The 26,760-nt window shown below is 40.8% G+C and overlaps 1 protein-coding gene across 2 annotated transcripts in view; it reads right to left on the reverse strand.

The window, feature by feature from the left end:
- Window positions 1-26,760, reverse strand: part of LOC139463733 (dnaJ homolog subfamily C member 13-like) — a 510,967-nt gene that overhangs the window by 201,566 nt on the left and 282,641 nt on the right. For both annotated transcript variants that reach the window (XM_071244983.1, XM_071244982.1), the window contains exon 34: window positions 13,868-14,069. In XM_071244983.1, coding sequence (XP_071101084.1) covers window positions 13,868-14,069 — 202 coding nt within the window. The remainder of the gene's footprint in view (window positions 1-13,867; window positions 14,070-26,760) is intronic.

Genomic DNA, 26,760 nt, shown 5'->3' on the forward strand with positions numbered 1-26,760 from the left:
GCTGATTGGGGTCTTTGATGACTTGATGGTACGCCGGGGGGGGGGGGGTATATAATAGCCTTGGTCACGGTTGATTGACAGCTGGAGTCTTTTGATGTTGATGGCTTCTTGTAGTTTCTTGATCTTGAAGTCTTTAAGGTTGGTGGCGAGGGTTGTAAACCGAAAAAAAGAAGAGCCGCAGGAGGACTAATCATATTTATCAGGGAAGATATAAATTACGATGAAATAAAAATAGACACGCCAAACCTAGAAGCCAACGGCATTAAAATCACATTAAATAACCGAAACATAAACATCATAAATATATACCACTGGGCGGAACAAAAAGAACAACCTGAGGATCTAAACAAACTACTCCAAATAAGCGATAAATCTACTATATTCCTAGGAGACTTTAACGCTCACCATCCTACATGGAGCATAGATTATAAAATAGATAATCATGGCAAATTAATCTCCGAATGGATAGAAACAAACGACCTAGTACTCCTTAATAGCAACCAACCAACGAGGTACGATAAGATAGACCAAAAAATGTCGGCTATCGACCTAACCATATGCACCGCAGATCTAACCCAAAGTACTCAATGGGAAGTGCACGACGTCCCGCAAAGGTAGTGACCACTTCCCCATAAACAAAACCATAGGAAATACAAACGTACAAATCCAAACAGAAAACCAAGAACCAAAATTCCATTACAATAAAGACTATATAACAAACGCAGCCAAAACCTCCATCCCCTTCAAAACATCTAAGACAGGCAAACCGACGGTACCATGGTGGAATGAGAAAATAGAACATACTAGACGAAAACGTAAATCAGCCTTCAATAAAGCAAAACGCGACTAAAAATATTTAAACATAGCCCACGAACTAAACCACCAGGTTCAAAAACTAGTCCAAATAGGCAAAAGTAGAGATTGGAAAAAATTCTGCGAAGGTATGATTAACCGTACAGATGACAGAATGGTCTGGCACAAAATCCACGCCATTAGAGGTTAAAACGACATAAAAAAAACCCTAACATTGACAACTCAACCAACAAGATATTAAGACAGGACAACTAAATAAACAATATACCACAGGCATCTTCTTAGACTTCTCTAAAGCTTTCGACATGGTATGGCACGATGGGCTAATACAAAAACTTAAAAAAATAGGACTCAAAGGTCAGATAATAAACTACATCCAGGACTTCCTAAACAAGGACCAATGTCCCCTAGGAAATGGCACTCCACAGGGCAGTATCCTCAGCTCCACCCTCTTCAATATAATGATATCTTCTCGAGGGCCTATCCCCTAAAGTAAACACATCAAAATTCGCGGATGATGGAGCCATCTGGATCCGCACTAAAAGCATGAAAATGGCCCAAAATTTACTCCAAAAATCTCTTAATAAAATACAACAATGGGCTGACAAATGGGGCTTCTCCATTAACTCAGAAAAAACAACAGGAATAGTATTCAAACATAAAAACATGAAACCTGCCTCCCCAATCCTCCAGCTAAACAATCAAATTTCAAAAACAAACCAAATTCTTAGGACTTATTTTCGATGAACATCTCACCTGGGATGCTCACATCCAAAACCTAACAACTAAATGCAGTAAAGACCTAAACACCCTAAGATGCCTAACTGGCTCTAACTGGGGAGCCTCCAAAGATACCCTCCTCTCTCTCTACATATCACTAATTAGATCAAAACTAGACTACGGCTGCACCATATACAACACCCTAAACAACTCTCTATCTAAAAAACTTGACTCAATACAATATCAGGCTCTCAAACTAATTACACGCACCCAACATGGCACCTCCTACACCTCACTTCAGGCCTTAACAGGAGAAATGCCACTAAGTCTACGCAGGGAACAGCTAAGCTTAAATTTCTGGGCCGCGTCCCAATCAAACCCTCTCATCCAAAACTTAATAAACCAAAACATCAGCCCCAAAAACTCTAGCTCGTAAACACCCCTTACTTACCCCAATATCCCAAAGAATAACAAACTACCTAAATGAACACCAAATTAAAAATCTTAAACAAAACTGCAAAAAATCAAATATCTTCACCCCTAAACTTAAAATACTCAAAATAGACACAACACTAGCTAGCTAAATAAATGAACAAACCGACCCAAACATAGCGAAAACTACCACACTAGCATACATACACGAAAATTGGCCAAATTGGTGTCACATCTACACGGACGGATCCTCAGATCCGACCTCCAAACACCAAGGTTTTGGAGTCCATACCACACAACCAACTACAACCACACAATCCTTCAGACTCCCAAACAACCAATCAATATTCACGGCAGAACTAATGGGCATGGCCTCAGCCCTCCATAATCAAGGATCCAAAAACCACAAAAAAATCCTAATACTTACCGACTCCCTAAGCGGACTGCAAGCCCTCCAAAACAAAAATACAAAAAACCGACCTAAATTAATAAATCAAATACTTAAAAGCTCCAACGACCTAACTAAGGCAGGCAAACAAATAACCTTCTTGTGGATACCCGCCCACGTAGGAAAATACGGTAATGAAAACGCCGATAAAGCAGCTAAACTATCCCTCAAAATCCCGGAAATAAGCTTAAACTTACCCATCTCAAAATCAAAAATTAAAAGTGTAAACAAGCAAAAAATCACACAAAAATGGCATAACCTGTATCTAAACTCAAATAGCCAAATCAAAAAAGTACTCAGCAAACCAGGAGTGATCTTAGAGTGACTGAGGTCCAATGTTGATCATGGGTGAGACTAGAATAGTCCAGAGCATAGAGTTCTGAAACTCTTGCTGCTGTTGCCATGGCTAGGAGGAAGGAGGCTTTCCTGGATTTTTTGGAGTAAGGAGGCCTTGACCAGGTGCTCGTAAGGTTCTGTTAAAAGTGTCGATAATTCGATAATTAACACAACAGATAGATTCCACTTGGGGAAGATACGAGGCGTGCAAACATCTTCTAGTAGGAAGGATCTCATTAGTCTGTTTAGAATGGGATGGTTTCCAATAGAGAGTCTGTCATGTTGAAGTACAGAGTGAAGTGCCGATCTGTAACCTTCTATCGTCCCATGTCAGAACTTTTTGTCCTGACGTAGATGTAGACGTAGATGTAGTAGAAAGTCTGTCACCATAGTGAAGGTCACCATGATCTTGCCATAGCTCAAGAAGCATGACCAGAGTACCCAGATGTCTTCCAGGCGGTTAGTAGGCTGGGCAGATTGTCGTAGAAAATGTTTGACCTGGGCTGTCATAACAGATCTCAACGGAGAGGTATGCTGGGTAATCCGAGTGAGTGGACGTGTTGGAAAATATCTCCACAATGGGAATATGTTTAGAACAGTACAGAGCCAAAATAGGAGCTTTTATGCAGCCAGATAAAGGTAAAAGACGTATGCAAATATGTAAATATGGGATATGCATAGATAAACAAAGTATTTCCCTGATTTTGAGACTTTCTAAGTTGCTTTTCAACTTGCTGGTGGTGAGTGGTGACGTGTGATCTAACCCCGGCACACAAACTCGGCAGTCTACACTACCGGCTGCAAATGCAAATTCAAAGTACCGTATTTTCTTGAGTATAGTGCGCACCCATGTATAATGCGCACCCACCTCTAGCGGGTTCAATATTTTGGAAAAAAAGAAATTTGAATATTATGCGCAGAAAAAATTTACACCGTACCCTTTCAGCGAAGTCCGGCAAACGAACGGGTGCTGAGAAACTTCGTCAGTACAAATTCGAAATTTGAGATAAAAAATCACCAGACATGTTTATTTACCGTTTAAATAGTATTTATTGTTCTGCTAGGCATTGTTTTATATCTAGGGATTAAGATTACCTTGTGTATTTTCTCGTAAACTAAGCCGGAAACAGCAATCAGCTGTACACACGTTTTCTTGGAATCGACCGGTGATTCAGTCAGGACACACCCAATGATATAACTTTATAGGATTTTTAATGCAAGGATCGGCAACAATTGTATCTGAAACTATTTTATTTATCAGGAATAATATATTCCATTATTTTCTTAATTATATGCAGCCTTTACTAAACATATTTAAAATAATAATAACCCTAAGCGAAGCAGCTGATCGCTATTCCCGGGTATTATTTTTTACATGGAACATGTCTGACCAGTCACCGTCAAGGCTCACGCGCACGTGAGCACGTGAGCGCGAGAATTTCATGTTGACATAGAATCGTCAAACAAAAACAAATATGATTTTTAACGAGTCAAAGTATGTCATTTATGATATATGTATCCATTCTCTGTCAACTAAAGTTCGTTTCAAGGCGTCAATAGCGGTATTCTGACCGTGGTTGCTGTTAATAACGGTGAGTTGTGCGATCTTCCGATCGCTTCACACACGATTTCGCCGAAATTAATAAAAACAATATTATAAGGAATTTTGAATAAAATTAATGAAGTAAGTTACAAACAAAAGTCCAGAAATACAAAGAACACTTTTTATAGACAGACAGTGTAATTACATAATTATTTTGCGTACTTCAGTATGGATTTGTTGACATGGTATTTCCGGTGTTTCGTGCTCACGGTAATGTCTTTCCATGGGAGGAAAAAACATCCAAACTCATAATTCGTGTATAATGCGCACCCCCTTCTACACAGCTGTGTTTTTTCGGAAAAAAGTGCGCACTATACTCAAGAAAATACGGTAAATTCACTAACGATGACATTATGAATACTCTCATGGACATAAAATCAGATTTGAAGAAGGTAGATGATAGATTTGAAAGTCTCAACATGAAGGTAGACAATATGGCGTCGCGGGTAAACGAAAATCACAGGACAATCACGGAACTCTGTGCACAAAATGCAAAAGTGTGTGAACGTATGCTCGCTATGGAAGATAAAATGGACAATTATGAATCTAGATCAAGAAGAAATAACCTGATTTTCCATGGTATTGCTGAAGAAAAAGGTGAGACTTGGGATCTTTCAGAAGATGAAAATGTGTCAGTTCATGAAGGAGACACTGAATATTACTGATTCTGATAGCATATTAATAACAAGAGCGCACAGACTCCGAAACGGCAAATCACACGTTCCGATAATTGCAAACTTCGTATCTACAGGAGACAGAAACAAGATACTTAAGTCGGCGAAAGATAAACAACGAGGGAATAACAACTTTAACCAAGGTGCGAGAGTGTCAGAGGACCATACAAAGCGAGTTAGAGACGCCCGACGTTCACTCAGTGGTCTATTCTCAGAGGCTTTAAAAGAGGGTAAAAACCCGAAGATCCGTCATGATAAACTCATAATAGATGGAGAAGTTTATGCCTACGACAGAATCAGTGGTACAAACGTCTGTCTAATAAACGTAAAGGATCACACGACAACAGAAAAGGAAATCTGACAGGAGACGCCCAGGTGGGTTTATTTACATCTCGTGGGCCCGGAAGTACAGCTCTGCCAAGGAAGAGCACTCTAAATAGTGATCGTGATTGAGGAGAAGGCCTAAGCAAAACACTCTGTATCCTATCGTGGAACATTGAAGGATTGTATAAATATGTAAGTCTTCCTGATGATTCTGAATTTATGGTTTTTTGTGTGTCATTTGACATAATAGGATTTTGTGAATCTTTTGTGAGAAAGTCCAACGATTTCATAAGTTTCTTGACTGGTTACCGATCTTTCAGCTGTGCTAGACCCAAAGCTAAAGGATTAGGGAGGTATAGTGGTGGTGTGGAAGTGTTCGTCAAAGAGTCATTAGTGAAAAATAAGATCATCAGAGTGAGTGAGTGAGTTGGGTTTAACGCCGCTTTTAACAGTATTCCAGTCATAGCACGGCGTGTCAGCTTAATGTGGGAGGAAAGCCCGAAGTGATGCAGGTCTCAGACATTTACCACTTCGGTGAAACCCACGAGCACGGGTATGGTGCTGACAAACCTAGAAACATAACTGAGGCGAACCGTGATTCGAACCCACAATCATAGGTTTCTGGCGTGCCCAAGGGACGCAACTCTGCACAGCGAATCGCGGCGCCTTAGACGACTGGGCCACCCGTGCCCCCTAAGATCATCAGAAGAATATATGAATCCTTTGAAGACTGTGTGGTGTTCCAGTTTCTGACAACAGCTTTCGGACTTAGAAAAGACACTGTCATCTTTTTTGTTTACATTTGTCCAGAGAGTTCTCCTATCTAACACACAATGGATATGGATGGTATTGATCGCCTTATACACTATGTTGAAACTGCTTTTACTACTCATGATAATCATCATTTACTTCTGTCTGGTGATTTTAATGCAAGGATGAGAGATTTTCTTGATTACATCCCATCAGAGACACTTGAATTTATCCATGATGATAGTGAAGACTATCCATCAGACAATCTTGATATGAAATGATCGATCTTACATATGATGACTCACAAGAGTGGATGAAATACACATGGAATGAAGATAGACATTTAGACTTTTTAACAAATTTCTTCTTGAAAATTATGATGAATTTTCAGCATTGATCAAAATCAGTGTTAATCAAGCCATTCATGCAATTGTGAATATGTACCATAAGGCAGGAGAAGGTTTTGGAAAAGTTTACAAAAAAACATTTCACAGTATTAAGAATAAACAACCGCCATGGTGGGATGATGAACTGTAATGTGTGAAACAAAATAAATACTGTGCACTTAGAAATCATAGGGACTTTGACCAAGATTTAATTGTGTATCGAAAGGAAAGAAGGTATTTTAAGAAGTTATTTTCACATAAAAAAAGCATATATCTGAGTAAGCAAAGAGATTTATTATCTTCTTCCTGTTCAGACCCTAAGCAATTTTGGAAGCTATTGAAGAATCAGAGACAAAAAGGTAGTTCATCTAACAACATCACCACTGGCACATGGTATAACTATTTTAAGAACTTACTTAATCCTACAGTTTATAATTGTTCATCTTTCTCAAATCAAGAGCTGCAATTAGAATGTGACACTGGAGAAGATATACTATGCTTGGACTTAAACAAACCTATTCCAGAAGAAGTTTATCACTGCATTAAAAGTCTGAAAAATAATAAAACTCCTGGACCAGATGGGATTGCAAATGACTTTGTGAAGTCAACCAGAGACTATATCACTCCACTACTTACAAAACTCTTTAATCACATGTTTTCTAATAACACATTCCCAGATCTTCGGGGTCAGAGCATTATATATCCACTTCATAAAAGTGGACCGGTGCAGGAGCCTGGAAACTGTAGAGGCATATCTCTCATTGACCCCTTTTGTAAGGTATAAATAGCAGTGTTAAACAATAGACTCAAAGACTGGTGTGACTGTCACAACATGCTATCAGAAACGCAAGCTGGCTTAAGATCTACATATTCAACAGCGGACCATATTTTCACTCTGCAAGCAATGATAACAAAATATCTTTTGAAGAAAGGGGGGAGATTTTACTGCATCTTCATAGATTTTATTAAAGCGTTTGACTGTATAAATCATGATGTTCTTTTTCAAAGTCTTCATGATGTAGGGCTCAGAGGAAACTTCTTAAATTTTATTACATCTTTGTACACCAAACTTTCTGCTTGTGTGAGGACAGATTCTGGTTTGTCTGATTATTTCAAATGCAGCACTGGTACCCGTCAAGGCTGTATAATGAGTCCTCAAATCTTTGTGATTTTCATAAACCAACTTGTGATAAAATTGGAGGAAAAGAGTAGAAGAGGAATTTTTATAACTAGTGATATTCAAGATATATTTGCATTGATGTATGCAGATGATGTGTCAGCTGTTTCAGACTCAACAAATCAACTTCAACAGAAAATTAATGTAGGAATGGTGGCCCACTGAGAAAATGTGAGAAATGGCATTTTAAAGGTGAACAAATAGAAACAGTGAGTTGTTATAAATATCTGGGAACTCTCTTCACAACGAAACTTTCATGGACTAAAAACACAGATATGTCTAGCCGCTCAAGCTACTAAAGCTTCATTCTCACTTCAACAATTTCAACAAAAGTTTGGATATATTCCTGTTGGAGAAGTTTTTCTCAATGATAACTTTTATGCTATGGATCTGAAGTGTGGTGAATTAACTACTGTAACACTATTGAGCAAGTGCATCACAGATTTTGCAAAAGATATTTGAAACTTGATAAATATAGTAATAACAACATGGCTCTAGGAGAATGTGGGAGAGTGCCGCTTCAATATCATTATATGTCCAGAGCAGTGAGTTACTGGTGCAGAGTGATCCATATGGAGCCTCAAAGATAAGCATATCAGTCCTATTGTATGCTTAAGTCACTTGATGACTCTGGTAAAACCACATGGGCATCACACACCAGGAATATCCTGTTTCAACATGGATTTGGTTTTATTTGGATAGATCAGGTGATAGCAAATTATTGATGATGAAATCTAAACAGAGGCTGTATGACTGTCTTTCTCAAAACTGGAATCTCTCCATAGCGCTCTCATCTAAATGCAAATATTAATCACAGTCTCTCCTTAATGTAGAAAAATACTTATTATCATGTGAAATCTCTGCTTATTATAAAAGATTAATATGTATGTTCAGGTGTAACAACTTTAAACTTGCAGTTGAAACTGGAAGACATTCTAAAACCCCATATGAAGAACGTGTGTGTTTATATTGCCACTCCAAAGGTTTAACTCTAATTGAGGATGAGTATTATGTATTGTCAATCTGTGACAGATACGGAGCTGCAAGAAGAGAATGCTTTGCTGAAAGTGAAATCAACTTTAGCACATTTCAACAGTTTTTAAACCTTATGTCAACAAACTCCACAAGAACTTTAAAACACATTGGACTATTTCTATTATGAATATACGTAACTCATGAATGTTCTAACATATTCTAAACTATTTGTCTTAACATATCGCCATAGTATATAAGCATATATGATCTACATTATGTCAACATGTATTATGGGCTGGAGGCCTGATTACTGAATAAATCTGTCTGTCTGTCTGTCTGTCTGTCTGTCTGTCAACGGAGAGGTAACTGGATAGGTTCCTCCATTAAAAGACTTAATAATCTGGGGAACTATGCTCTGCCGAGCCAGATTGGTGCTATCAAGATTATCATGCAATCTGCCTCCTCCACCTTGTGGATGACCTAGACTAGGAGAGACCATGGTGGGAAAGCATATGCCAATAGACCAGTCCAATCCACCGATAACACATCGATCTGGTGAGCCATTGGATCGGGAACTGGACTGACATAAACCGGAAGTTGATGGTTTAGGCAGGTGGTAAAGAGATGTAGATGTGGTGTCCCATAACATGGTTATCCAAGCAAAGATCTCGAGATGTAACGTCCATTCTGTTGCCACTATTCTCCCCAGGCAGGGAAAGGCTGTCGGCAAGGATGTTCAGCTTCCCGGGAATATGTCTCGCTTCCATCAGGTAACTGATAGAGTCTGGCAAGGCAAACAATCGTGTTGTCTCCATCATCAAAGAACTGGATCTGGTTCCTCTTGATTCTGAATGTATGCCACTACTATGGTGGCAATGAGGATGGACGATTGGAAGATATATTTTCTATGCCAGGATGGTATAATAAATGGCCTTCATTTCCCTAGAGTTGATGTGTAGGATCCCCTCTCTGGTGTTCCAAGATCCTTGTTCCGTGAGATCGTCCATATCGGCTCCCCATCCAGAATCTGACGCGTCTGTAATAGTTGATGTTCGGGACAATCTAGTGGTTGACATCATGCGCATCGATCCAAGCAATTGGGATACGATGACAAGCATCAACCAAGTCAGGCTGCCTGACCACCCCTTTCGTTAGTCACCTCTTACAACAAGCATAGTTGCCTTTTCGGCAAGCATGGTTTGCTGAAGACCTATTCTACCCCGGATCTTCACGGGTCCTCCTCATATAGGTCTGATTCCGCCTCAGAATGACCGTGGGTAACTCCTGGGAGGGGTGGATGTTTGACATAATCCATACACTCAACATGTTTCCCGTGCAGTTCATCATCTGCTGGTGTCCAGGACTCCTCTATGAGTGAGGTCCGTGCGGCTTGTGCTGACTGCTCGTGTATAATGGAACCCGTACAGAAATGATGGTCCTCCATCAAACCGCTAGGCTGCCCCAAGATGTAATCTCTTGTCTCGGTCAGTAGATTCTCAATGGTCCCGTGCTGTCGACTTGGGTTCCGCAGATTGATGGTGACTATGCGGTTGAAGTGAGGCTCCCGTGACGGTCTGCTGGCTACCATGGGGTTCAGTGCGGACTGTACAGTGGCTTAGATGAGGAAGAAGGCCTTGCGGTACCATGACTGGACCCAAGCGGAATTCTAGATGCCCTTATCTCACGGGAGGGTAAAGCTTGGAACTTCTACCTGGCTGGTCCTTATGGTCATCTGGGGTAGGCCGTACAGACGTCCCACATGCGGCCTCTTGGTCGGAGGACTCTTCTTACCCAATACTTTCTGCTTCTTACATGTTCATAGAGAACGTAGAAGTAGGTTCAATCGAGTAGAAATGCTGAACTCTTCTTAACCAATACTGTCCTGTGAGGATCTCCTGTGATCGTAAAATAGCCACACTTCTTACAAGCAGAAGGAGGGGGAGACTCTATGGCGACCTCAAAAACACCTCACACCAGCAATACTTATGTGAATACGATCATCACTACAATTAGCAATTCTTAATATGACTTAATATATCTGTTTTATTAGAAAACCATGAAACAAGCTTAGATTAAATGTGGCTAAACCAAGTGCTGTATCGTTACAACTACAACAATAGGTGTTGACTCAAGCACACACAGGAGAAAAGTGAGGTTTCCTACCACTACGCACGTCATAGCTCTTGGGGAACAAATTATTGTAGGTGATTGACAGTGAAGAGGACATCTGTTGAAAATTTCAAAATTTAGTGAGTGGGACTGGAGCCAAAATAAAGGATTTATGGCAAAGATGTAACAGAGGATTCGCAAGATGGATTTGAGGATTCGATATAAAAGTCCTTGTGCAAGGAATGTCTACATGAGAGTCAGGGGCTATACAAAGGTACCAAAGCAGGGAGGGTCTACATGATAGTCAGTGACTATAAAAATTAAGGTACCAAAGCAGGGAGGGTCTATATGAGAGTCAGTGACTATACAAAGGTACCAAAGCAGGGAGGGTCTACATGAGAGTCAGTGGCTATACAAAGGTACCAAAGCAGGGAGGGTCTACATGAGAGTCAGAAAATATACAAGGTGAGGAGAAATGGGGTGTAACGTCGCGTCCAAGATTATTGCACTTATATAGGAACGTGCATGTACGTGTGTGTGTTTGTGTAGCTGCTTGTACTAGTCCGGACTGATGCCAATTTATAGTGCTAGCTCACTGAGATACCATGCCGCAGTTTAACATGAATACCCCACTCAGACACAGTATACTGACTCCGAGCCGGCCAGTCCTTGTTTTAGCCCCTTAATGCCGAGCGCCAGACAGGGTAACAACAAGTACCATCTTTTAGCGTCTTTTGGTATGACACGGCCGGGGATCGAACCACGGTCCTTCCTCTCTCCGGGCGGATGCTCTACCACTAGACCACAGAGGCGGTCAGAAAATATACAAACGTCCCCAAGAAGGGAGGGTCTACATGAGAGTCAGGGTCTATACAAAGGTACCAAAGCAGGGAGGGTCTACATGAGAGTCAGAAAATATACAAACGTCCCCAAGCAGGGAGGGTCTACATGAGAGTCAGAAAATATACAAACGTCCCCAAGCAGGGAGGGTCTACATGAGAGTCAGGGTCTATACAAAGGTACCAAGCAGGGAGGGTCTATATAAGAGTCAGTGGCTATACAAAGGTACCAAAGCAGGGAGGGTCTACATGAGAGTCAGAAAATATACAAACGTCCCCAAGCAGGGTGGGTCTATATGAGAGTCAGGGTCTATACAAAGGTACCAAGCAGGGAGGGTCTATATGAGAGTCAGTGGCTATACAAAGGTACCAAAGCAGGGAAGGTCTCCATGACAGTCAGAAAATATACAAACGTCCCCAAGCAGGGAGGGTCTACATGAGAGTCAGAAAATATACAAACGTCCCCAAGCAGGGAGGGTCTACATGAGAGTCAGGGTCTATACAAAGGTACCAAGCAGGGAGGGTCTATATGAGAGTCAGTGGCTATACAAAGGTACCAAAGCAGGGAGGGTCTACATGAGAGTCAGAAAATATACAAACGTCCCCAAGCAGGGTGGGTCTATATGAGAGTCAGGGTCTATACAAAGGTACCAAGCAGGGAGGGTCTATATGAGAGTCAGTGACTATACAAAGGTACCAAAGCAGGGAGGGTCTACATGAGAGTCAGTGGCTATACAAAGGTACCAAAGCAGGGAGGGTCTACATGAGAGTCAGAAAATATACAAGGTGAGGAGAAATGGGGTGTAACGTCGCGTCCAAGATTATTGCACTTATATAGGAACGTGCATGTACGTGTGTGTGTTTGTGTAGCTGCTTGTACTAGTCCGGACTGATGCCGATTTATAGTGCTAGCTCACTGAGATACCATGCCGCAGTTTAACATGAATACTCCACTCAGACACAGTATACTGACTCCGAGCCGACCAGTCCTTGTTTTAGCCCCTTAATGCCGAGCGCCAGACAGGGTAACAACAAGTACCATCTTTTAGCGTCTTTTGGTATGACACGGCCGGGGATCGAACCACGGTCCTTCCTCTCTCCGGGCGGATGCTCTACCACTAGACCACAGAGGCGGTCAGAAAATATACAAACGTCCCCAAGCAGGGAGGGTCTATATGAGAGTCAGGGTCTATACAAAGGTACCAAAGCAGGGAGGGTCTACATGAGAGTCAGAAAATATACAAACGTCCCCAAGCAGGGTGGGTCTATATGAGAGTCAGTGGCTATACAAAGGTACCAAAGCAGGGAAGGTCTCCATGACAGTCAGAAAATATACAAACATCCCCAAGCAGGGAGGGTCTACATGAGAGTCAGAAAATATACAAACGTCCCCAAGCAGGGAGGGTCTATATGAGAGTCAGGGTCTATACAAAGGTACCAAAGCAGGGAGGGTCTACATGAGAGTCAGAAAATATACAAACGTCCCCAAGCAGGGAGGGTCTACATGAGAGTCAGTGGCTATACAAAGGTACCAAAGCAGGGAAGGTCTCCATGACAGTCAGAAAATATACAAACGTCCCCAAGCAGGGAGGGTCTACATGAGAGTCAGAAAATATACAAACGTCCCCAAGCAGGGAGGGTCTACATGAGAGTCAGGGTCTATACAAAGGTACCAAGCAGGGAGGGTCTATATGAGAGTCAGTGGCTATACAAAGGTACCAAAGCAGGGAGGGTCTACATGAGAGTCAGATAATATACAAACGTCCCCAAGCAGGATGGGTCTATATGAGAGTCAGGGTCTATACAAAGGTACCAAGCAGGGAGGGTCTATATGAGAGTCAGTGGCTATACAAAGGTACCAAAGCAGGGAAGGTCTCCATGACAGTCAGAAAATATACAAACGTCCCCAAGCAGGGAGGGTCTACATGAGAGTCAGAAAATATACAAACGTCCCCAAGCAGGGAGGGTCTACATGAGAGTCAGGGTCTATACAAAGGTACCAAGCAGGGAGGGTCTATATGAGAGTCAGTGGCTATACAAAGGTACCAAAGCAGGGAGGGTCTACATGAGAGTCAGAAAATATACAAACGTCCCCAAGCAGGGTGGGTCTATATGAGAGTCAGGGTCTATACAAAGGTACCAAGCAGGGAGGGTTTATATGAGAGTCAGTGGCTATACAAAGGTACCAAAGCAGGGAGGGTCTACATGAGAGTCAGGGTCTTTACAAAGGTACCAAAGCAAATTGCTTTAAAATTCAAACAGTATTATATATCTAACTCACCGGATCTTTGATAGGCCAGTTTGGGAACCTGACTGTATCACACAGGTGTTTGAGGTAGTAGATGTTACAGAACAGCTCATTCTCTAACTGTGGGAAATTGACAACAGGGATGGGGCAGTACTGATACAGGGCCCGAGTGTTGCTCTGCAGTCGTGGACTGAAGTCAGCCAGGTGAGATGCAATCTTTTCAATCATCAGGCGTCTGTAAACAAAGGATGATGCACAACATATATCAGCATTATGAACCCTCATCTTCAGAAGACAAAATATAAAGATGGTCACATGATTTGACAGCATTTATACACCAATTTCTTGTTGACATCTATTTCAATGTCATCCCCAGCTCAGGCTATTTTCATCCTATTCCGTTGTAATTGGCCAGAAAGAGATGGTGGTTCAATGGCTGCTAATGACACAAGGATGGCCTGCACACATGATGAAGACACTGCCAGAACAATCTGGGACACATTCTGAAACCCTCTGAAGCCTAATTCAATGTGTGTATGTGTGTGTGTGTGACTCTTATACATGACAGTCTGAATAACATGAATGATTGAATGACCCTTATACATGACAGTCTGAACAACATGAATGACTGAATGACCCTTGTACATGACAGTCTGAACAACATGAATGACTGAATGACCCTTAAACATGACAGTCTGAATAACATGAATGACTGAATGACCCTTATACATGACAGTCTGAACAACATGAATGACTGAATGACCCTTGTACATGACAGTCTGAACAACATGAATGACTGAATGACCCTTGTACATGACAGTCTGAACAACATGAATGACTGAATTACCCATGTACATGACAGTCTGAACAACATGAATGACTGAATGACCCTTATACATGACAGTCTGAATAACATGAATGATTGAATTACCCATGTACATGACAGTCTGAACAACATGAATGACTGAATGACCCTTATACATGACAGTCTGAACAACATGAATGACTGAATGACCCTTATACATGACAGTCTGAACAACATGAATGACTGAATGACCCTTGTACATGACAGTCTGAACAACATGAATGACTGAATGACCCTTGTACATGACAGTCTGAACAACATGAATGACTGAATGACCCATGTACATGACAGTCTGAACAACATGAATGACTGAATGACCCTTATACATGACAGTCTGAATAACATGAATGATTGAATTACCCTTGTACATGACAGTCTGAACAACATGAATGACTGAATGACCCTTATACATGACAGTCTGAACAACATGAATGATTGAATTACCCATGTACATGACAGTCTGAACAACATGAATGACTGAATGACCCTTATACATGACAGTCTGAACAACATGAATGACTGAATGACCCTTATACATGACAGTCTGAACAACATGAATGACTGAATGACCCTTGTACATGACAGTCTGAACAACATGAATGATTGAATTACCCTTATACATGACAGTCTGAATAACATGAATGATTGAATTACCCATGTACATGACAGTCTGAATAACATGAATGATTGAATGACCCTTATACATGACAGTCTGAACAACATGAATGATTGAATGACCCTTATACATGACAGTCTGAACAACATGAATGACTGAATGACCCTTATACATGACAGTCTGAACAACATGAATGATTGAATTACCCATGTACATGACAGTCTGAACAACATGAATGACTGAATGACCCTTATACATGACAGTCTGAACAACATGAATGACTGAATGACCCTTATACATGACAGTCTGAACAACATGAATGACTGAATGACCCTTGTACATGACAGTCTGAATAACATGAATGACTGAATGACCCATGTACATGACAGTCTGAACAACATGAATGACTGAATGACCCTTATACATGACAGTCTGAATAACATGAATGATTGAATTACCCTTGTACATGACAGTCTGAACAACATGAATGACTGAATGACCCATGTACATGACAGTCTGAACAACATGAATGACTGAATGACCCTTATACATGACAGTCTGAATAACATGAATGATTGAATTACCCATGTACATGACAGTCTGAATAACATGAATGACTGAATGACCCATGTACATGACAGTCTGAACAACATGAATGACTGAATGACCCTTATACATGACAGTCTGAATAACATGAATGATTGAATTACCCATGTACATGACAGTCTGAATAACATGAATGATTGAATTACCCATGTACATGACAGTCTGAATAACATGAATAATTTAATGACCCTTACATATGACAATCTGAATAACATGAATGATTGAATGACCCTTATACATGACAGTCTTAATAAAATGAATGATTGAATGACCCTTACATATGACTGTCTGAATAACATGAATGATTGAATGACCCTTACATTTTCAAAGTCGTTGCCATGGAAACTAAAAAAATGTTAGTTTTTTAAAAATCCTAAACTATCAAAAGTCACCAGTTCACCACTAGACCTTTCTATGTGCCAAGTTTGGTGAAGAAATATGGTATGGTTTTCAAGATCTGCTCCAGAAACGAGGACTACCGCCATTTTTAGTCTAAGTCAAAGTCGTTCCCATCGAAACTCGAAAAATAATTTCTTTAAAAATCCCAAACTATCAAAAGGCACCAGTTCACCACTAGACCTATATATGTGCCAAGTTTGGTGAAGAAATATGGTACGGATTTCAAGATCTGCTCCGGAAACTAAATGTGACGGCATTCCTATATCCCCCTTCCACTTTGTGGCGGGGGATAATAACGTGAATGATCCAATGACCCTTATACATGACAGTCTGAACAACATGAATGATTGAAAGACCCTTACATATGACAGTCTGAATAACATGAATGATTGAATGACCCTTGTACATGACAGTATGAATAACATGAATGATTGAATGACCCTTACAAGTCTGCAGCAAATGTCAGTAAAAAATCCCAAATTGGAATTTAACATTTCCCAATTCATGTTGATATAGTTACAACTAACGATAAGACTTTGTACAGGTGACTTGTATTTCACAGGGCCAATTAAAGAGGAAGAAGCTTAATGCTCAGCAATACAATACTATATGGAATGCAATGTCAAAATACCCCAGAATATAGGAAATTTCAACTTTAAAAAGTCCGAATTTTGAATAAAATAAAAAAAAATCCCCAATTTGCTTCCCCATTGTACTTAGTGTCAAACTCTAGATAAATCACTTCAACATGAATGAGTGAATGACCCTTCCATAAAAGTCAATAGTGCGTCAATAACCCTATAACAAAATTCTATAAAACACTGAATGTTAATGACCCTTACATACCCAGCTATATGGCTATCTGAACCTACATTAATGACTACATGATGCCTAGATACCCAGCTATATGGCTATCTGAAACCTACATTAATGACTACATGATGCCTTGATACCCAGCTATATGGCTATCTGAAACCTACATTTATGACTATACACGATGCCTAGATACCCAGCTATATGGCTATCTGAAACCTACATTAGTGACTACACGATGCCTAGATACCCAGCTATATGGCTATCTGAAACCTACATTAATGACTACATGATGCCTAGATACCCAGCTATATCAAACAATTGTTATCATTGTGTATAATTCTAAGAATACCACCTCTATTACATCAGTGCCATTATCCTCATCAACTAGATGCAGATATTTGGGGAGGTGGGAGGGATTAATTCCTGATGTAATAGAGGTGGTATTCTTAGAATTATGCACAATGATAACTATTGTTTGATAATTCTTGCAAATACCTCACCTCTATTACATCAGTGCCAATATACACCAGAGAGACCGGTGGGTTCTGGTATCTAGCATCCCTTAGATATTTGGCTTTGTGAAGTGGTAACCCAAGGATTATATGCCAAAAGGGGTCTCAAACGGAATATGTCTAATAGTACTAATCTACTTACAAGACTAGACATAGAGAATTTTCAAACGTCATATGATGAGTATATATATATCCACCCCTGTGATAAGCTGGGCCCCGTCTCTAATATCACAATATAGGAGCCGGTACAGGCCAATGAGACGATGGCTGTGAACGCCTTCGAAATATTAGACATACACAATGTTATGTAATTTGTCATTGGTCGCTATTTTAAGACAAAGCGCTATCCCCCTCCAAAAGCCTCGACTGAGATGCATCACAAAAGACCTTCAAACTTTAAATTGTACTTAATTGTAGGAAATTAAATTTCCAAAATTATTTTCTTCATGCATTTTACGTACATGATATCAATATGTAAGAGAAATAATAGTAAACATAGTCTCGCGTATTCTTTGCATGAACATTTCGCAGGTTTTCAAATACACCCTCAATTGTGCTATGCGAGAAAAATATTTAATTTGCACTTGTCAAAAAAATTGACCGAGTATTTGAACGAGATATGCATGTACAAAATTTATATATTTTGACATATACTGAACCAAATTAAAAACTTCACAATCCTAAAATTTTAACATTTTGACCAGTTATCATTGTGGGCCCTTATTGTGTATTAAAACAGTAATGGCCACGTATTGTCTTCAGATAACCCCCGTTTTTCTGCAGCTGAATCGTTCAAAATCATGCGCACAGCACTATAGTGGCAAAAGTGTTTTTTCACATGCAACTGGTCATGTGGCCAAAAATACCGCACGTTTTCAGCCATACTTGTTAGCAGTCATTAACAAAAAAAACACAAGAAAACAAAAGTCTTTACGGCCATTTGTCATGCCACGTCTTTTAAATGTGCAACGTGAACATGCCATCGGCATGTTGCAGACGGGAACGTCCGTAGCTGAAGTCGCAAGGACGATGGGTTGTAGTCGACGGACTGTTTATGATTTACAGACCCGTCTACAGCAAACGGGTACCACCGCTGATCGCCCTCGGCCAGGTCGACCACGTGTGACGTCACAAGCAGAGGATCTAAAGATTGTCTTACGTCACCTCCGTAACCGATTTTTGATGGCTACATCAACCAGAAATGAACTGTTTAGGGGTAGACTGAGTGCGCAAACTGTTCGAAACCGTCTGAGAACTGCTAACCTTCAAGCACAACGGCCATACTGCGGGCCGATTCTGACTCAATTACACAGACGTCAACGTCAATTGTGGGCACAGCAACACTTACGGTGGACTCAAGAGGAATTGGAATCAAGTCGTCTTCAGTGATGAATCCCGATTCAATCTTCGATTTGCTGATTTGTTGTGTACAGGAAGTTGACAGATTTTGAGGTGGAAGTGTCATGGTGTGGGGTGCTTTCTGAGGTAATGCACGTTCCAGGCTTCTTGTCATCCGTGGCAACCTCAACGCTGCTGCTTACCGCAACCAGTACCTGCACCAGAACTTCTGCTTTTTATGGCAGCGCATGGACCCGGTTTGATCTTCCAACACGACAATGCCAGACCCAACACAGCAATTTTTACAAGGAATTTCCTTCAGAATGCAGGAGTCAACGTCATGGACTGGCCGTCAAGGTCTCCCGACCTCAATCCCATCAAACACGTCTGGGATGCTCTTGGCAGAAGTCTGCGCACTCTCCAGAACCAACCACAGAATTTGCAAGATCTTGGCACCATTTTGCACCAACAATGGCGTCGTCTTCCCAATCATGTGTTCACAAGCATCACAGGGTCCATGGGGAGGCGTTGTGTGGCAGTTGTCAATGCACATGGTGGCCATACACGCTACTGAACTTGTGTGCCATCAGATTCTCGTGCTTGGGACTTATGATTTAAACTGTTGATGTTATTACCGAATACAGTAGGTGCTTGGAACAAATTATGGTTACCACCGTTAATTAAAATCCTTCTTTGGACATTAATGATTAAAAATTACCTTCTCTGATACATTTGTCCGTTGTATATCATATATGGGATTACTTTTAAAAATGTGAAGTTTTTAATTTGACTCAGTATATATAGAGCCACGCATACAATATAAATGTCGCATTGAAAATATTCCTAACTTTGCCTTTCCATTCCATGACGTCAAAAATGTTTATGTTTAAGTGGGTTTGTGTTCCATTTAAGGAATAAGGAATAACTCGTAATAAATTTATATATGATGTGACTCTTCTGACAAAATAGAAATATGTTGTATGACTTGTATATTTATAGGATGATTACGTTTAAAATTATGAAACTTCTGTTGAAAACATTGAAATTGGAATAGAATAGCAAAAAACCATGGCCTCGTCTCGGGCATTGCTGTCTTGCTGCATATGTCAATAGCATTATAAAGACATTTCTGCACTTTGTACTGTTCATTATAACTGCATTGTCAAAAATATGTGGCTCAAGGTAAGGTAATGATGTAACACTTGTCCAAATTAAAAAAATGTTGGTATACGACACTATAAACTTATCAATTTCTCATGTAAACAAACAGGAGATTATCAAAGGTTTATACAAACATCCAAAGTGAAATTAAATGTGTGAAAAAATGTATAAATATGCAAAATCTACATAATAATTATAACTGTAAACAGCAGGATACAATGATCGTGTGTGCTTTCTTTCCAGGACCTTCACCTCAAAGAAATTACCAAATATGTACAACAATGTTTGTGTATGACATCACTATCGGTGACTGACTTTTACAAAATGGTGTGTTCACTGTCAGTACGCAGGATTTTACGAGGGGACTTTCGTTGATTTAGGGATTGTATATACATAAATGTGACATGTAAGTAATCAGAATCATCCTGACAATTGGTGTGTTGTTATTGTGATATTTTTCATTTAAACCAACGGAAATAGTCAGAAATTCCACTAAATACCGTTGTCGCTGTGCGTGATTTTGCGTCAGTCATGGCGTCACACGTACAGGACGGAAACTTTGACAATTTATGTTGAAAATATCAACCATTGCCATGTATCTATTTTTAGTTCCCAAATTCTTCATACGATTCTCTTCCCTAGCATATTCTGAAATTGTTGAGCCAATGTATTCAATGAATAGATGAATGGACAGTTCAAAATTGGAGGAAATGCTACACTGTGTAAAATCTGAATTTTGCTTTGTTTACATTTCAAACAAGTGTATTTTTTCGAGCACAGCGTTCTTTTTCACACCTAATTTATTTTGCTTAATTTCATCTAAACACTTTGCATTGGTGACAAGGACCATTTGTCATTTGCTTCTACTCTGTATGATGAATTCAAGGATGTATGTATCGCAGCTGAGTATGAAATTAACATGATGTTACAGGCATCTCATAACCGGTATACAGTGAAACGTGATTTTGTAAACACTATCCAATATGGCGGAAAGTATACTTCGTCGTTCGTGTTTGCATATTTTCAAAGACATTCTAAACGATTCTAGGGCTATCGACGACGTTTTGGAATGATCATTCGGGATTTGATCAAAGACAGATACCCATGATTACTAATATGCTATTTTTTACATTCATTTCTCCGAGTAAACATCCGAAATTATTAGATTTCTATTTCAAAACATGCTGTAAATAACGCCATGAGTGGTAATTTAGTAATGTGTAAGAAAATGGCGACATTTACTATGTACCTAATTTTCAGAGGTCATTTCAGTACTTTTACTTGGCCCAAAATGCCAATGGATGATATGACCAAACAGAGAAATTCCCACAGTATTCAAACCTGTGAAGTGTATCTAGATCTATGTGGTGCAGTTTGAAGTTTATTCAACTTCAATGTGAGGGTTGAAGAGGAGGGACATATATGGCCATCTGGCAGGTTCTCTACTTCATAACATTTTTAGGAATTTTGTAAGCCTTCATTATGGACAAGGTGTAAATGGACCTTGTTGCCAAAAATCTATAAAATCTTCAAAGATGAATCAATCAATCATTAATCCAAGATTGCAGTCTACTTTTTATAATATTTACGTTAACTGTTCTTAGGACTGTGTTGCCCTGTGTGATTTACGACGCATCTTAGAATAGCGACCGTGACAGTTACATTGTACAGTGGTGGTATGGTAGAAGTTTGGCAACTATCCATGAAACGTGATAGCTTTCTATATTGTCAATGGAACATAGATTTTTTAAGAATTGACTTCAATAATTCAGTTTATGGAGTTATTTGCAAACGAAAAAGCAGGAATGCAAACTTGGTGTTAATCCGCAAAAGAATATAGAAATGAATTCTAGTAAATAAATATGTCAACAATAATAACCTTGCATCTATTTTAACCATTTAGAGGGCTTGATCTAATTGTTTTAGGTTTATGGGAACATACAAACGCAAACAAAATCATCAAATTTCAGAAATACAATTTTTTTTAATTGTCTGTCTTCACTTCGAATTCAACCCATGAACCACTTTTAATCTGCCGTAGCACTCCAATAGATTAGCGAGACTGTTCTCAGTTGGATTTTGTTGGTCTAGTTTCCACCCTATAAAATTGCCCGCCATCAGATTTTGGTTTTCCACAGCAAACGCAAGATGACACGCTTTTCATAGGTGTGTCGCTCCCCTGTATCGGCATAAGCTTAGCCATTTAAGAAAATCACCGGATGTGACGTCAAATAAACACTCTGAGTGTTTTTAATTTTGGCCTGTACCGGCTCCTAGCTTGGCGCAAGTTGACAACGCGCATAGGGAGCCGGGAACCAGCTTACCCCTGTGATACTTAGACATATTATGACGTCACTTCCTGTGATGACGTCATCTGTGACATCACTTCCAGTGTCATACCATGCCCCTTGTGGTATATGTCTTCTATATTCTCTTATCATTATGACGTGGTTTACCATTATGCCCTTTTGTATAGTGATATTTAACGTATCTTGACGTTAGTCCGGTGCGATGTCTCCTATGACGATACCTCACATCATGTAGATTACCGTATATCACCTAATCCTTCAATTTCAGTGTTGCCATTTGCCTTGTTTACTAATTCAATAGTACAACCGAGTACAAAGGTCAACTTACCCTGAGTTCATGAGGTATTCTGAAATCTTCTCACACACACACACACACACACACACACACACACACACACACACACACACACACACACACACACTCTTTTTCCCTTCGTGGAAGAGGAAGGGGAACAAGGTTACTTGGCGACTATCTCCTGGGTCAGCCACCAAGGGCCCCAGAGTGTATAGTCTTTAGATCGGTCTGTATATGTCTTGTAAGTAAAAGTTTGTAAAAGTGTTGTGGGACTTCCACTGGCAGCTGGCTACGACTTGTTCAATGGATATTGTATTCCATGTGGCTAGACTTGTTGTAAGGGCTCTGATCTCATGAGGCCTGCAGTTTCCCCAAATCGGCATGGAGATTTGTGCCAGTTTATAGCTATCTGTGATAACTGATTTTAGCCATCCATCCCGCTACAGTGCCCTTTGTGATGTCCTTTTCTGACGAGGGCTTGCAATAGATAAAGAGGCATTTTCTCTGCTTTCTGTGGGGTTGAGTTGCTGTAATGAAGTATCTCAAGGCTCTTAAGGGACAAAGCAATCTGTCCGGGAAGTCCACACTTTTACTTAAGGCTGGTATTGTATATTGCCTGTCCGAGTGGGCCGAAGGTTGACGACTGGTTTGGGCAATAAATTCTTGGAGCGATCTGAACGACACTGATTTCCATTCTTGGGTATGATTTACAGTGGAGATGTCAATAGCGTGTAATTCTGACACACAAGCCGCTGTAGCTATGGCTAGGAGAAAAGCAGTTTTCCTGGAGACTAATAGTAATGTCGCACTACTCATATGGTGCTTTCATCAATGCTGACAATACTATAGATAGATCTCATTTTGGAAAAGTACGTGGTACTTTAATGTCTTCCAGGGCAAAGGACTTTATGAGTCGATTAGTACTGGGTGGGTCCCTATATATAGACCATGGTTGGTCCCTATATATAGACCATCGTGTTGTAATATGGATGTCGTAATTTCTTGTCGTTTCTGAGAGCAAGAATTCAGCCACTATAGGAATCGTTATTTCCCCATGTAACTGCTTTTTCATTCTCCCCTCGACAAAACTTGTCCCATCTGTTATTGTATAGGGCAGATGATGCTGGTCTCCATGAGCTTGCCACTCATCGTGCAGCTGATAGAGTAACCTTGCATTTTATTCAAGATAACTTCCAAGCGTGAAGATGGAGGTTGTCGAGGCGGCCGTAAAATATGTCTGTCTTTGGTTGTCTCAATAGGTTGTGACGTACTGGGAGTTTCAGAGGTTCTTCCATTACGAGGGGTAGTAACCTTGGAAAGCAAGCCCTGTTTGGCCATGCCGGGTATTTGAATTATGACACAGTCTGTCTCTTCTATTTTCCTCAGAACTCTGTCTAGAAGAGCTCATGGGGGAAATGCGTAAGCGAACATTTCCTCCCAGTCCATGGAGAGCGCGTCGACTGAGACCTAGTGGGTCTGGTACAGGGCTGACGTAGACGGGTAGTTTGTTGTTGAGACTTGTGGCGAATAGATCTAGGTTTGGAGTATCACATAGGTGGGTTATCCACTTGAATACTTCGGGATGTAGTGACCATTCCGTGGATACTATCTTGTTCTTCTGGGATAGGTAATCTGCAAGGATATTTAGCTTGCCCGGTATATGTCTTGCTTCGATCTTGCAACTACCAAGGCATATAAACGTGTAACCTCCTTCAGTAAAGGCTGAGACCTTGTGCCTCCTTGGTGCTGTATGTAAGCGACCATGGTCGAGTTGTCTGTAGCGATCTTCACTGATGAGTGCTGTAGACGATCTTGCCATGCTTCTAAGGCTAGATATATCGCTCTCATTTCGAGACAATTGATGCGTAACTCTTTATCTTGGGAGGACCATTTTCCCTGTATGGTAACATCATCCATATGGGCACCCCAACCCTCTCCTGATGCATCTGTGTAGAGTTGATGTAGTGGGGTGGGGTAAGAGAGTGGAATACCTAGCATGATATTCTGACGATTCAGCCACCAAAGGAGTTCTGAGATTCGAACTTGTGGAGGTTGGATTAAGGCTTCCAGCTCTAGGTCTTTGGTGGTATTCATCCAAATCTGCAGGGGCCGTAATTGTAGTCTGCCTCTGTAGGTTGAGTCTTGGATAGATGTGAACCTGTCTAGGCAAGACATCCACCAGCGTCTTGATCTGATTGGCTGATGGAGTGCGCTTGTTATCATGTGCTCTACTCTTGCACATCTGATTTGTGATTTGTCCTGATAGGAAATCATCTATGTAACCGTGTAGCCTTGTGAGCTTTATATGGACGAAACCGATGATGTGATTGGTGATCCTGGTGAATAACCATGGGGCGATGAATATGCCGAATGGTAGTACCCTGAACTGGTATCTCTGACCGTTGACTGCAAAGCGACAATGACTTGGATGGATAGGGACGTAAAGATACGTGTCTTGGAGGTCTATGCTTATCATCCAATCTGCTTGTCTTAAGGCATTCTTCAACTTCTTATATATTCCATCTGACATCCACCAGCGTCTCGATTTGTTTGGCTGATCGAGTGCGCTTTTTATCATGTGCTCTACTCTTGCATATCTGTCCTCTGGAGGTGCCACTATGCCCTTGTTGAGTAGAAACTTGCGCCTATGTAGGTGATGTCCTGTGTGGGTACTAGCTCTGATTTTTTAGGCTGAACCAGGAATCCTAAGTGTGTTAGTAGTTGGATGAGGCACACTGTATTTAATCTGATTTGCAATTTCTCCTGATCGGCCGATAGGAAATCGTCTATGTAACTGTGTAGCCTCTTGAGCTTTATATGGGCGAACCCGATGACGGGATTGGTGATCCTGGTGAATAACCATGGGGCAATAGAGATATGCCGAATGGAAATACCCTGAACTGGTATCTCTGACCGTTGACTGCAAAGCGTAGGTACCGACAATGACTTGGATGGATGGGGACGTGAAGATAGGCGTCTTGGAGGTCTATGCTTATCATCTAATCTGCTTGTCTTAAGGCATTCTTCAACTTCTTTATAGATTCCATCTGAAAACTGGGTGGTTTCTCCAGATAATCTTTGTTCAGGACTTTTAGATCTATGATTAATCGCATCTCTGAAGAATTCTTCATCGGTACCAGGAATACTGGGGAGTAGAATCCGTGAGTGGTGTCTGACTCCTTTAAGATGCTGATAGCCCCTTTTGCAAGTAGTTTTTGTATGGCAACTTCTGCTGCAATTAACTTCCGTCCTGATAGCTGGAATCAGGGTCCGGTAGGATGGATGACTAGTCTTGGTCTTTTTAAGAAGTGAAGTTTGTAGCCTTTTCTTACCACTTCGAGCAATCATGAGTCGTCTGTGATGGTCTTCCAGTTGTCTGTGTACTGCATAAGACGGCCTCCGACTGGTCCTGGGGTAGGATGAATGCTGAACTTGGGTAGTCTTGGGTCGATGTCTGTGAGACCGGCTAGTTTGACTGGATTCGATGTGGTCGTAGCGTTGATCTTCTGTAGTTCTAAATCGTTGTCGATTGGGCAGGCGATGTCGGTCGGGTCTGAAGTGGTCTTTAGGTTTCTGGTTGAGTCACTTCCGGAGGAATCCCCTTCGGAGACTGCCTCTTCCTCTGCCACGCCCTCTCTGCGAAGTGGGATGATCATCTATTGAGTTCCTGTGCCTGGGTTGATCCGATCTGTTCTTCCATGTAGAGGCTCGAAAGGAATCCCGGCCAGACTGTACATGACGAGATCTAGGATTCTGTTGTCGATGCTGACTAGCTGCAGGCCATCTCTGTATCCTGGACGCCAATGAGATGGTAGATTCTTGAAACTTCTGGCTAGTTGACGATGAGATGGCTTCCTTTACTGACTTCAGTCTTCCATTGAATATCTGCGATGCTGTAATAGGTTGTAACAGCATGGATCTTCGTAACTGCGCTTGCATCCCATGAGGAATTTGCTGTAGTAGATGTCTTCTTTGCATGAGCAGGAACTGTGCTGACATCCAGACTTGT

Source organism: Haliotis cracherodii, unplaced genomic scaffold (genome assembly GCF_022045235.1).
Source record: "Haliotis cracherodii isolate W230 unplaced genomic scaffold, xgHalCrac1.p SCAF_16, whole genome shotgun sequence".
NCBI classification, from domain to species: Eukaryota; Metazoa; Mollusca; class Gastropoda; order Lepetellida; family Haliotidae; genus Haliotis; species Haliotis cracherodii.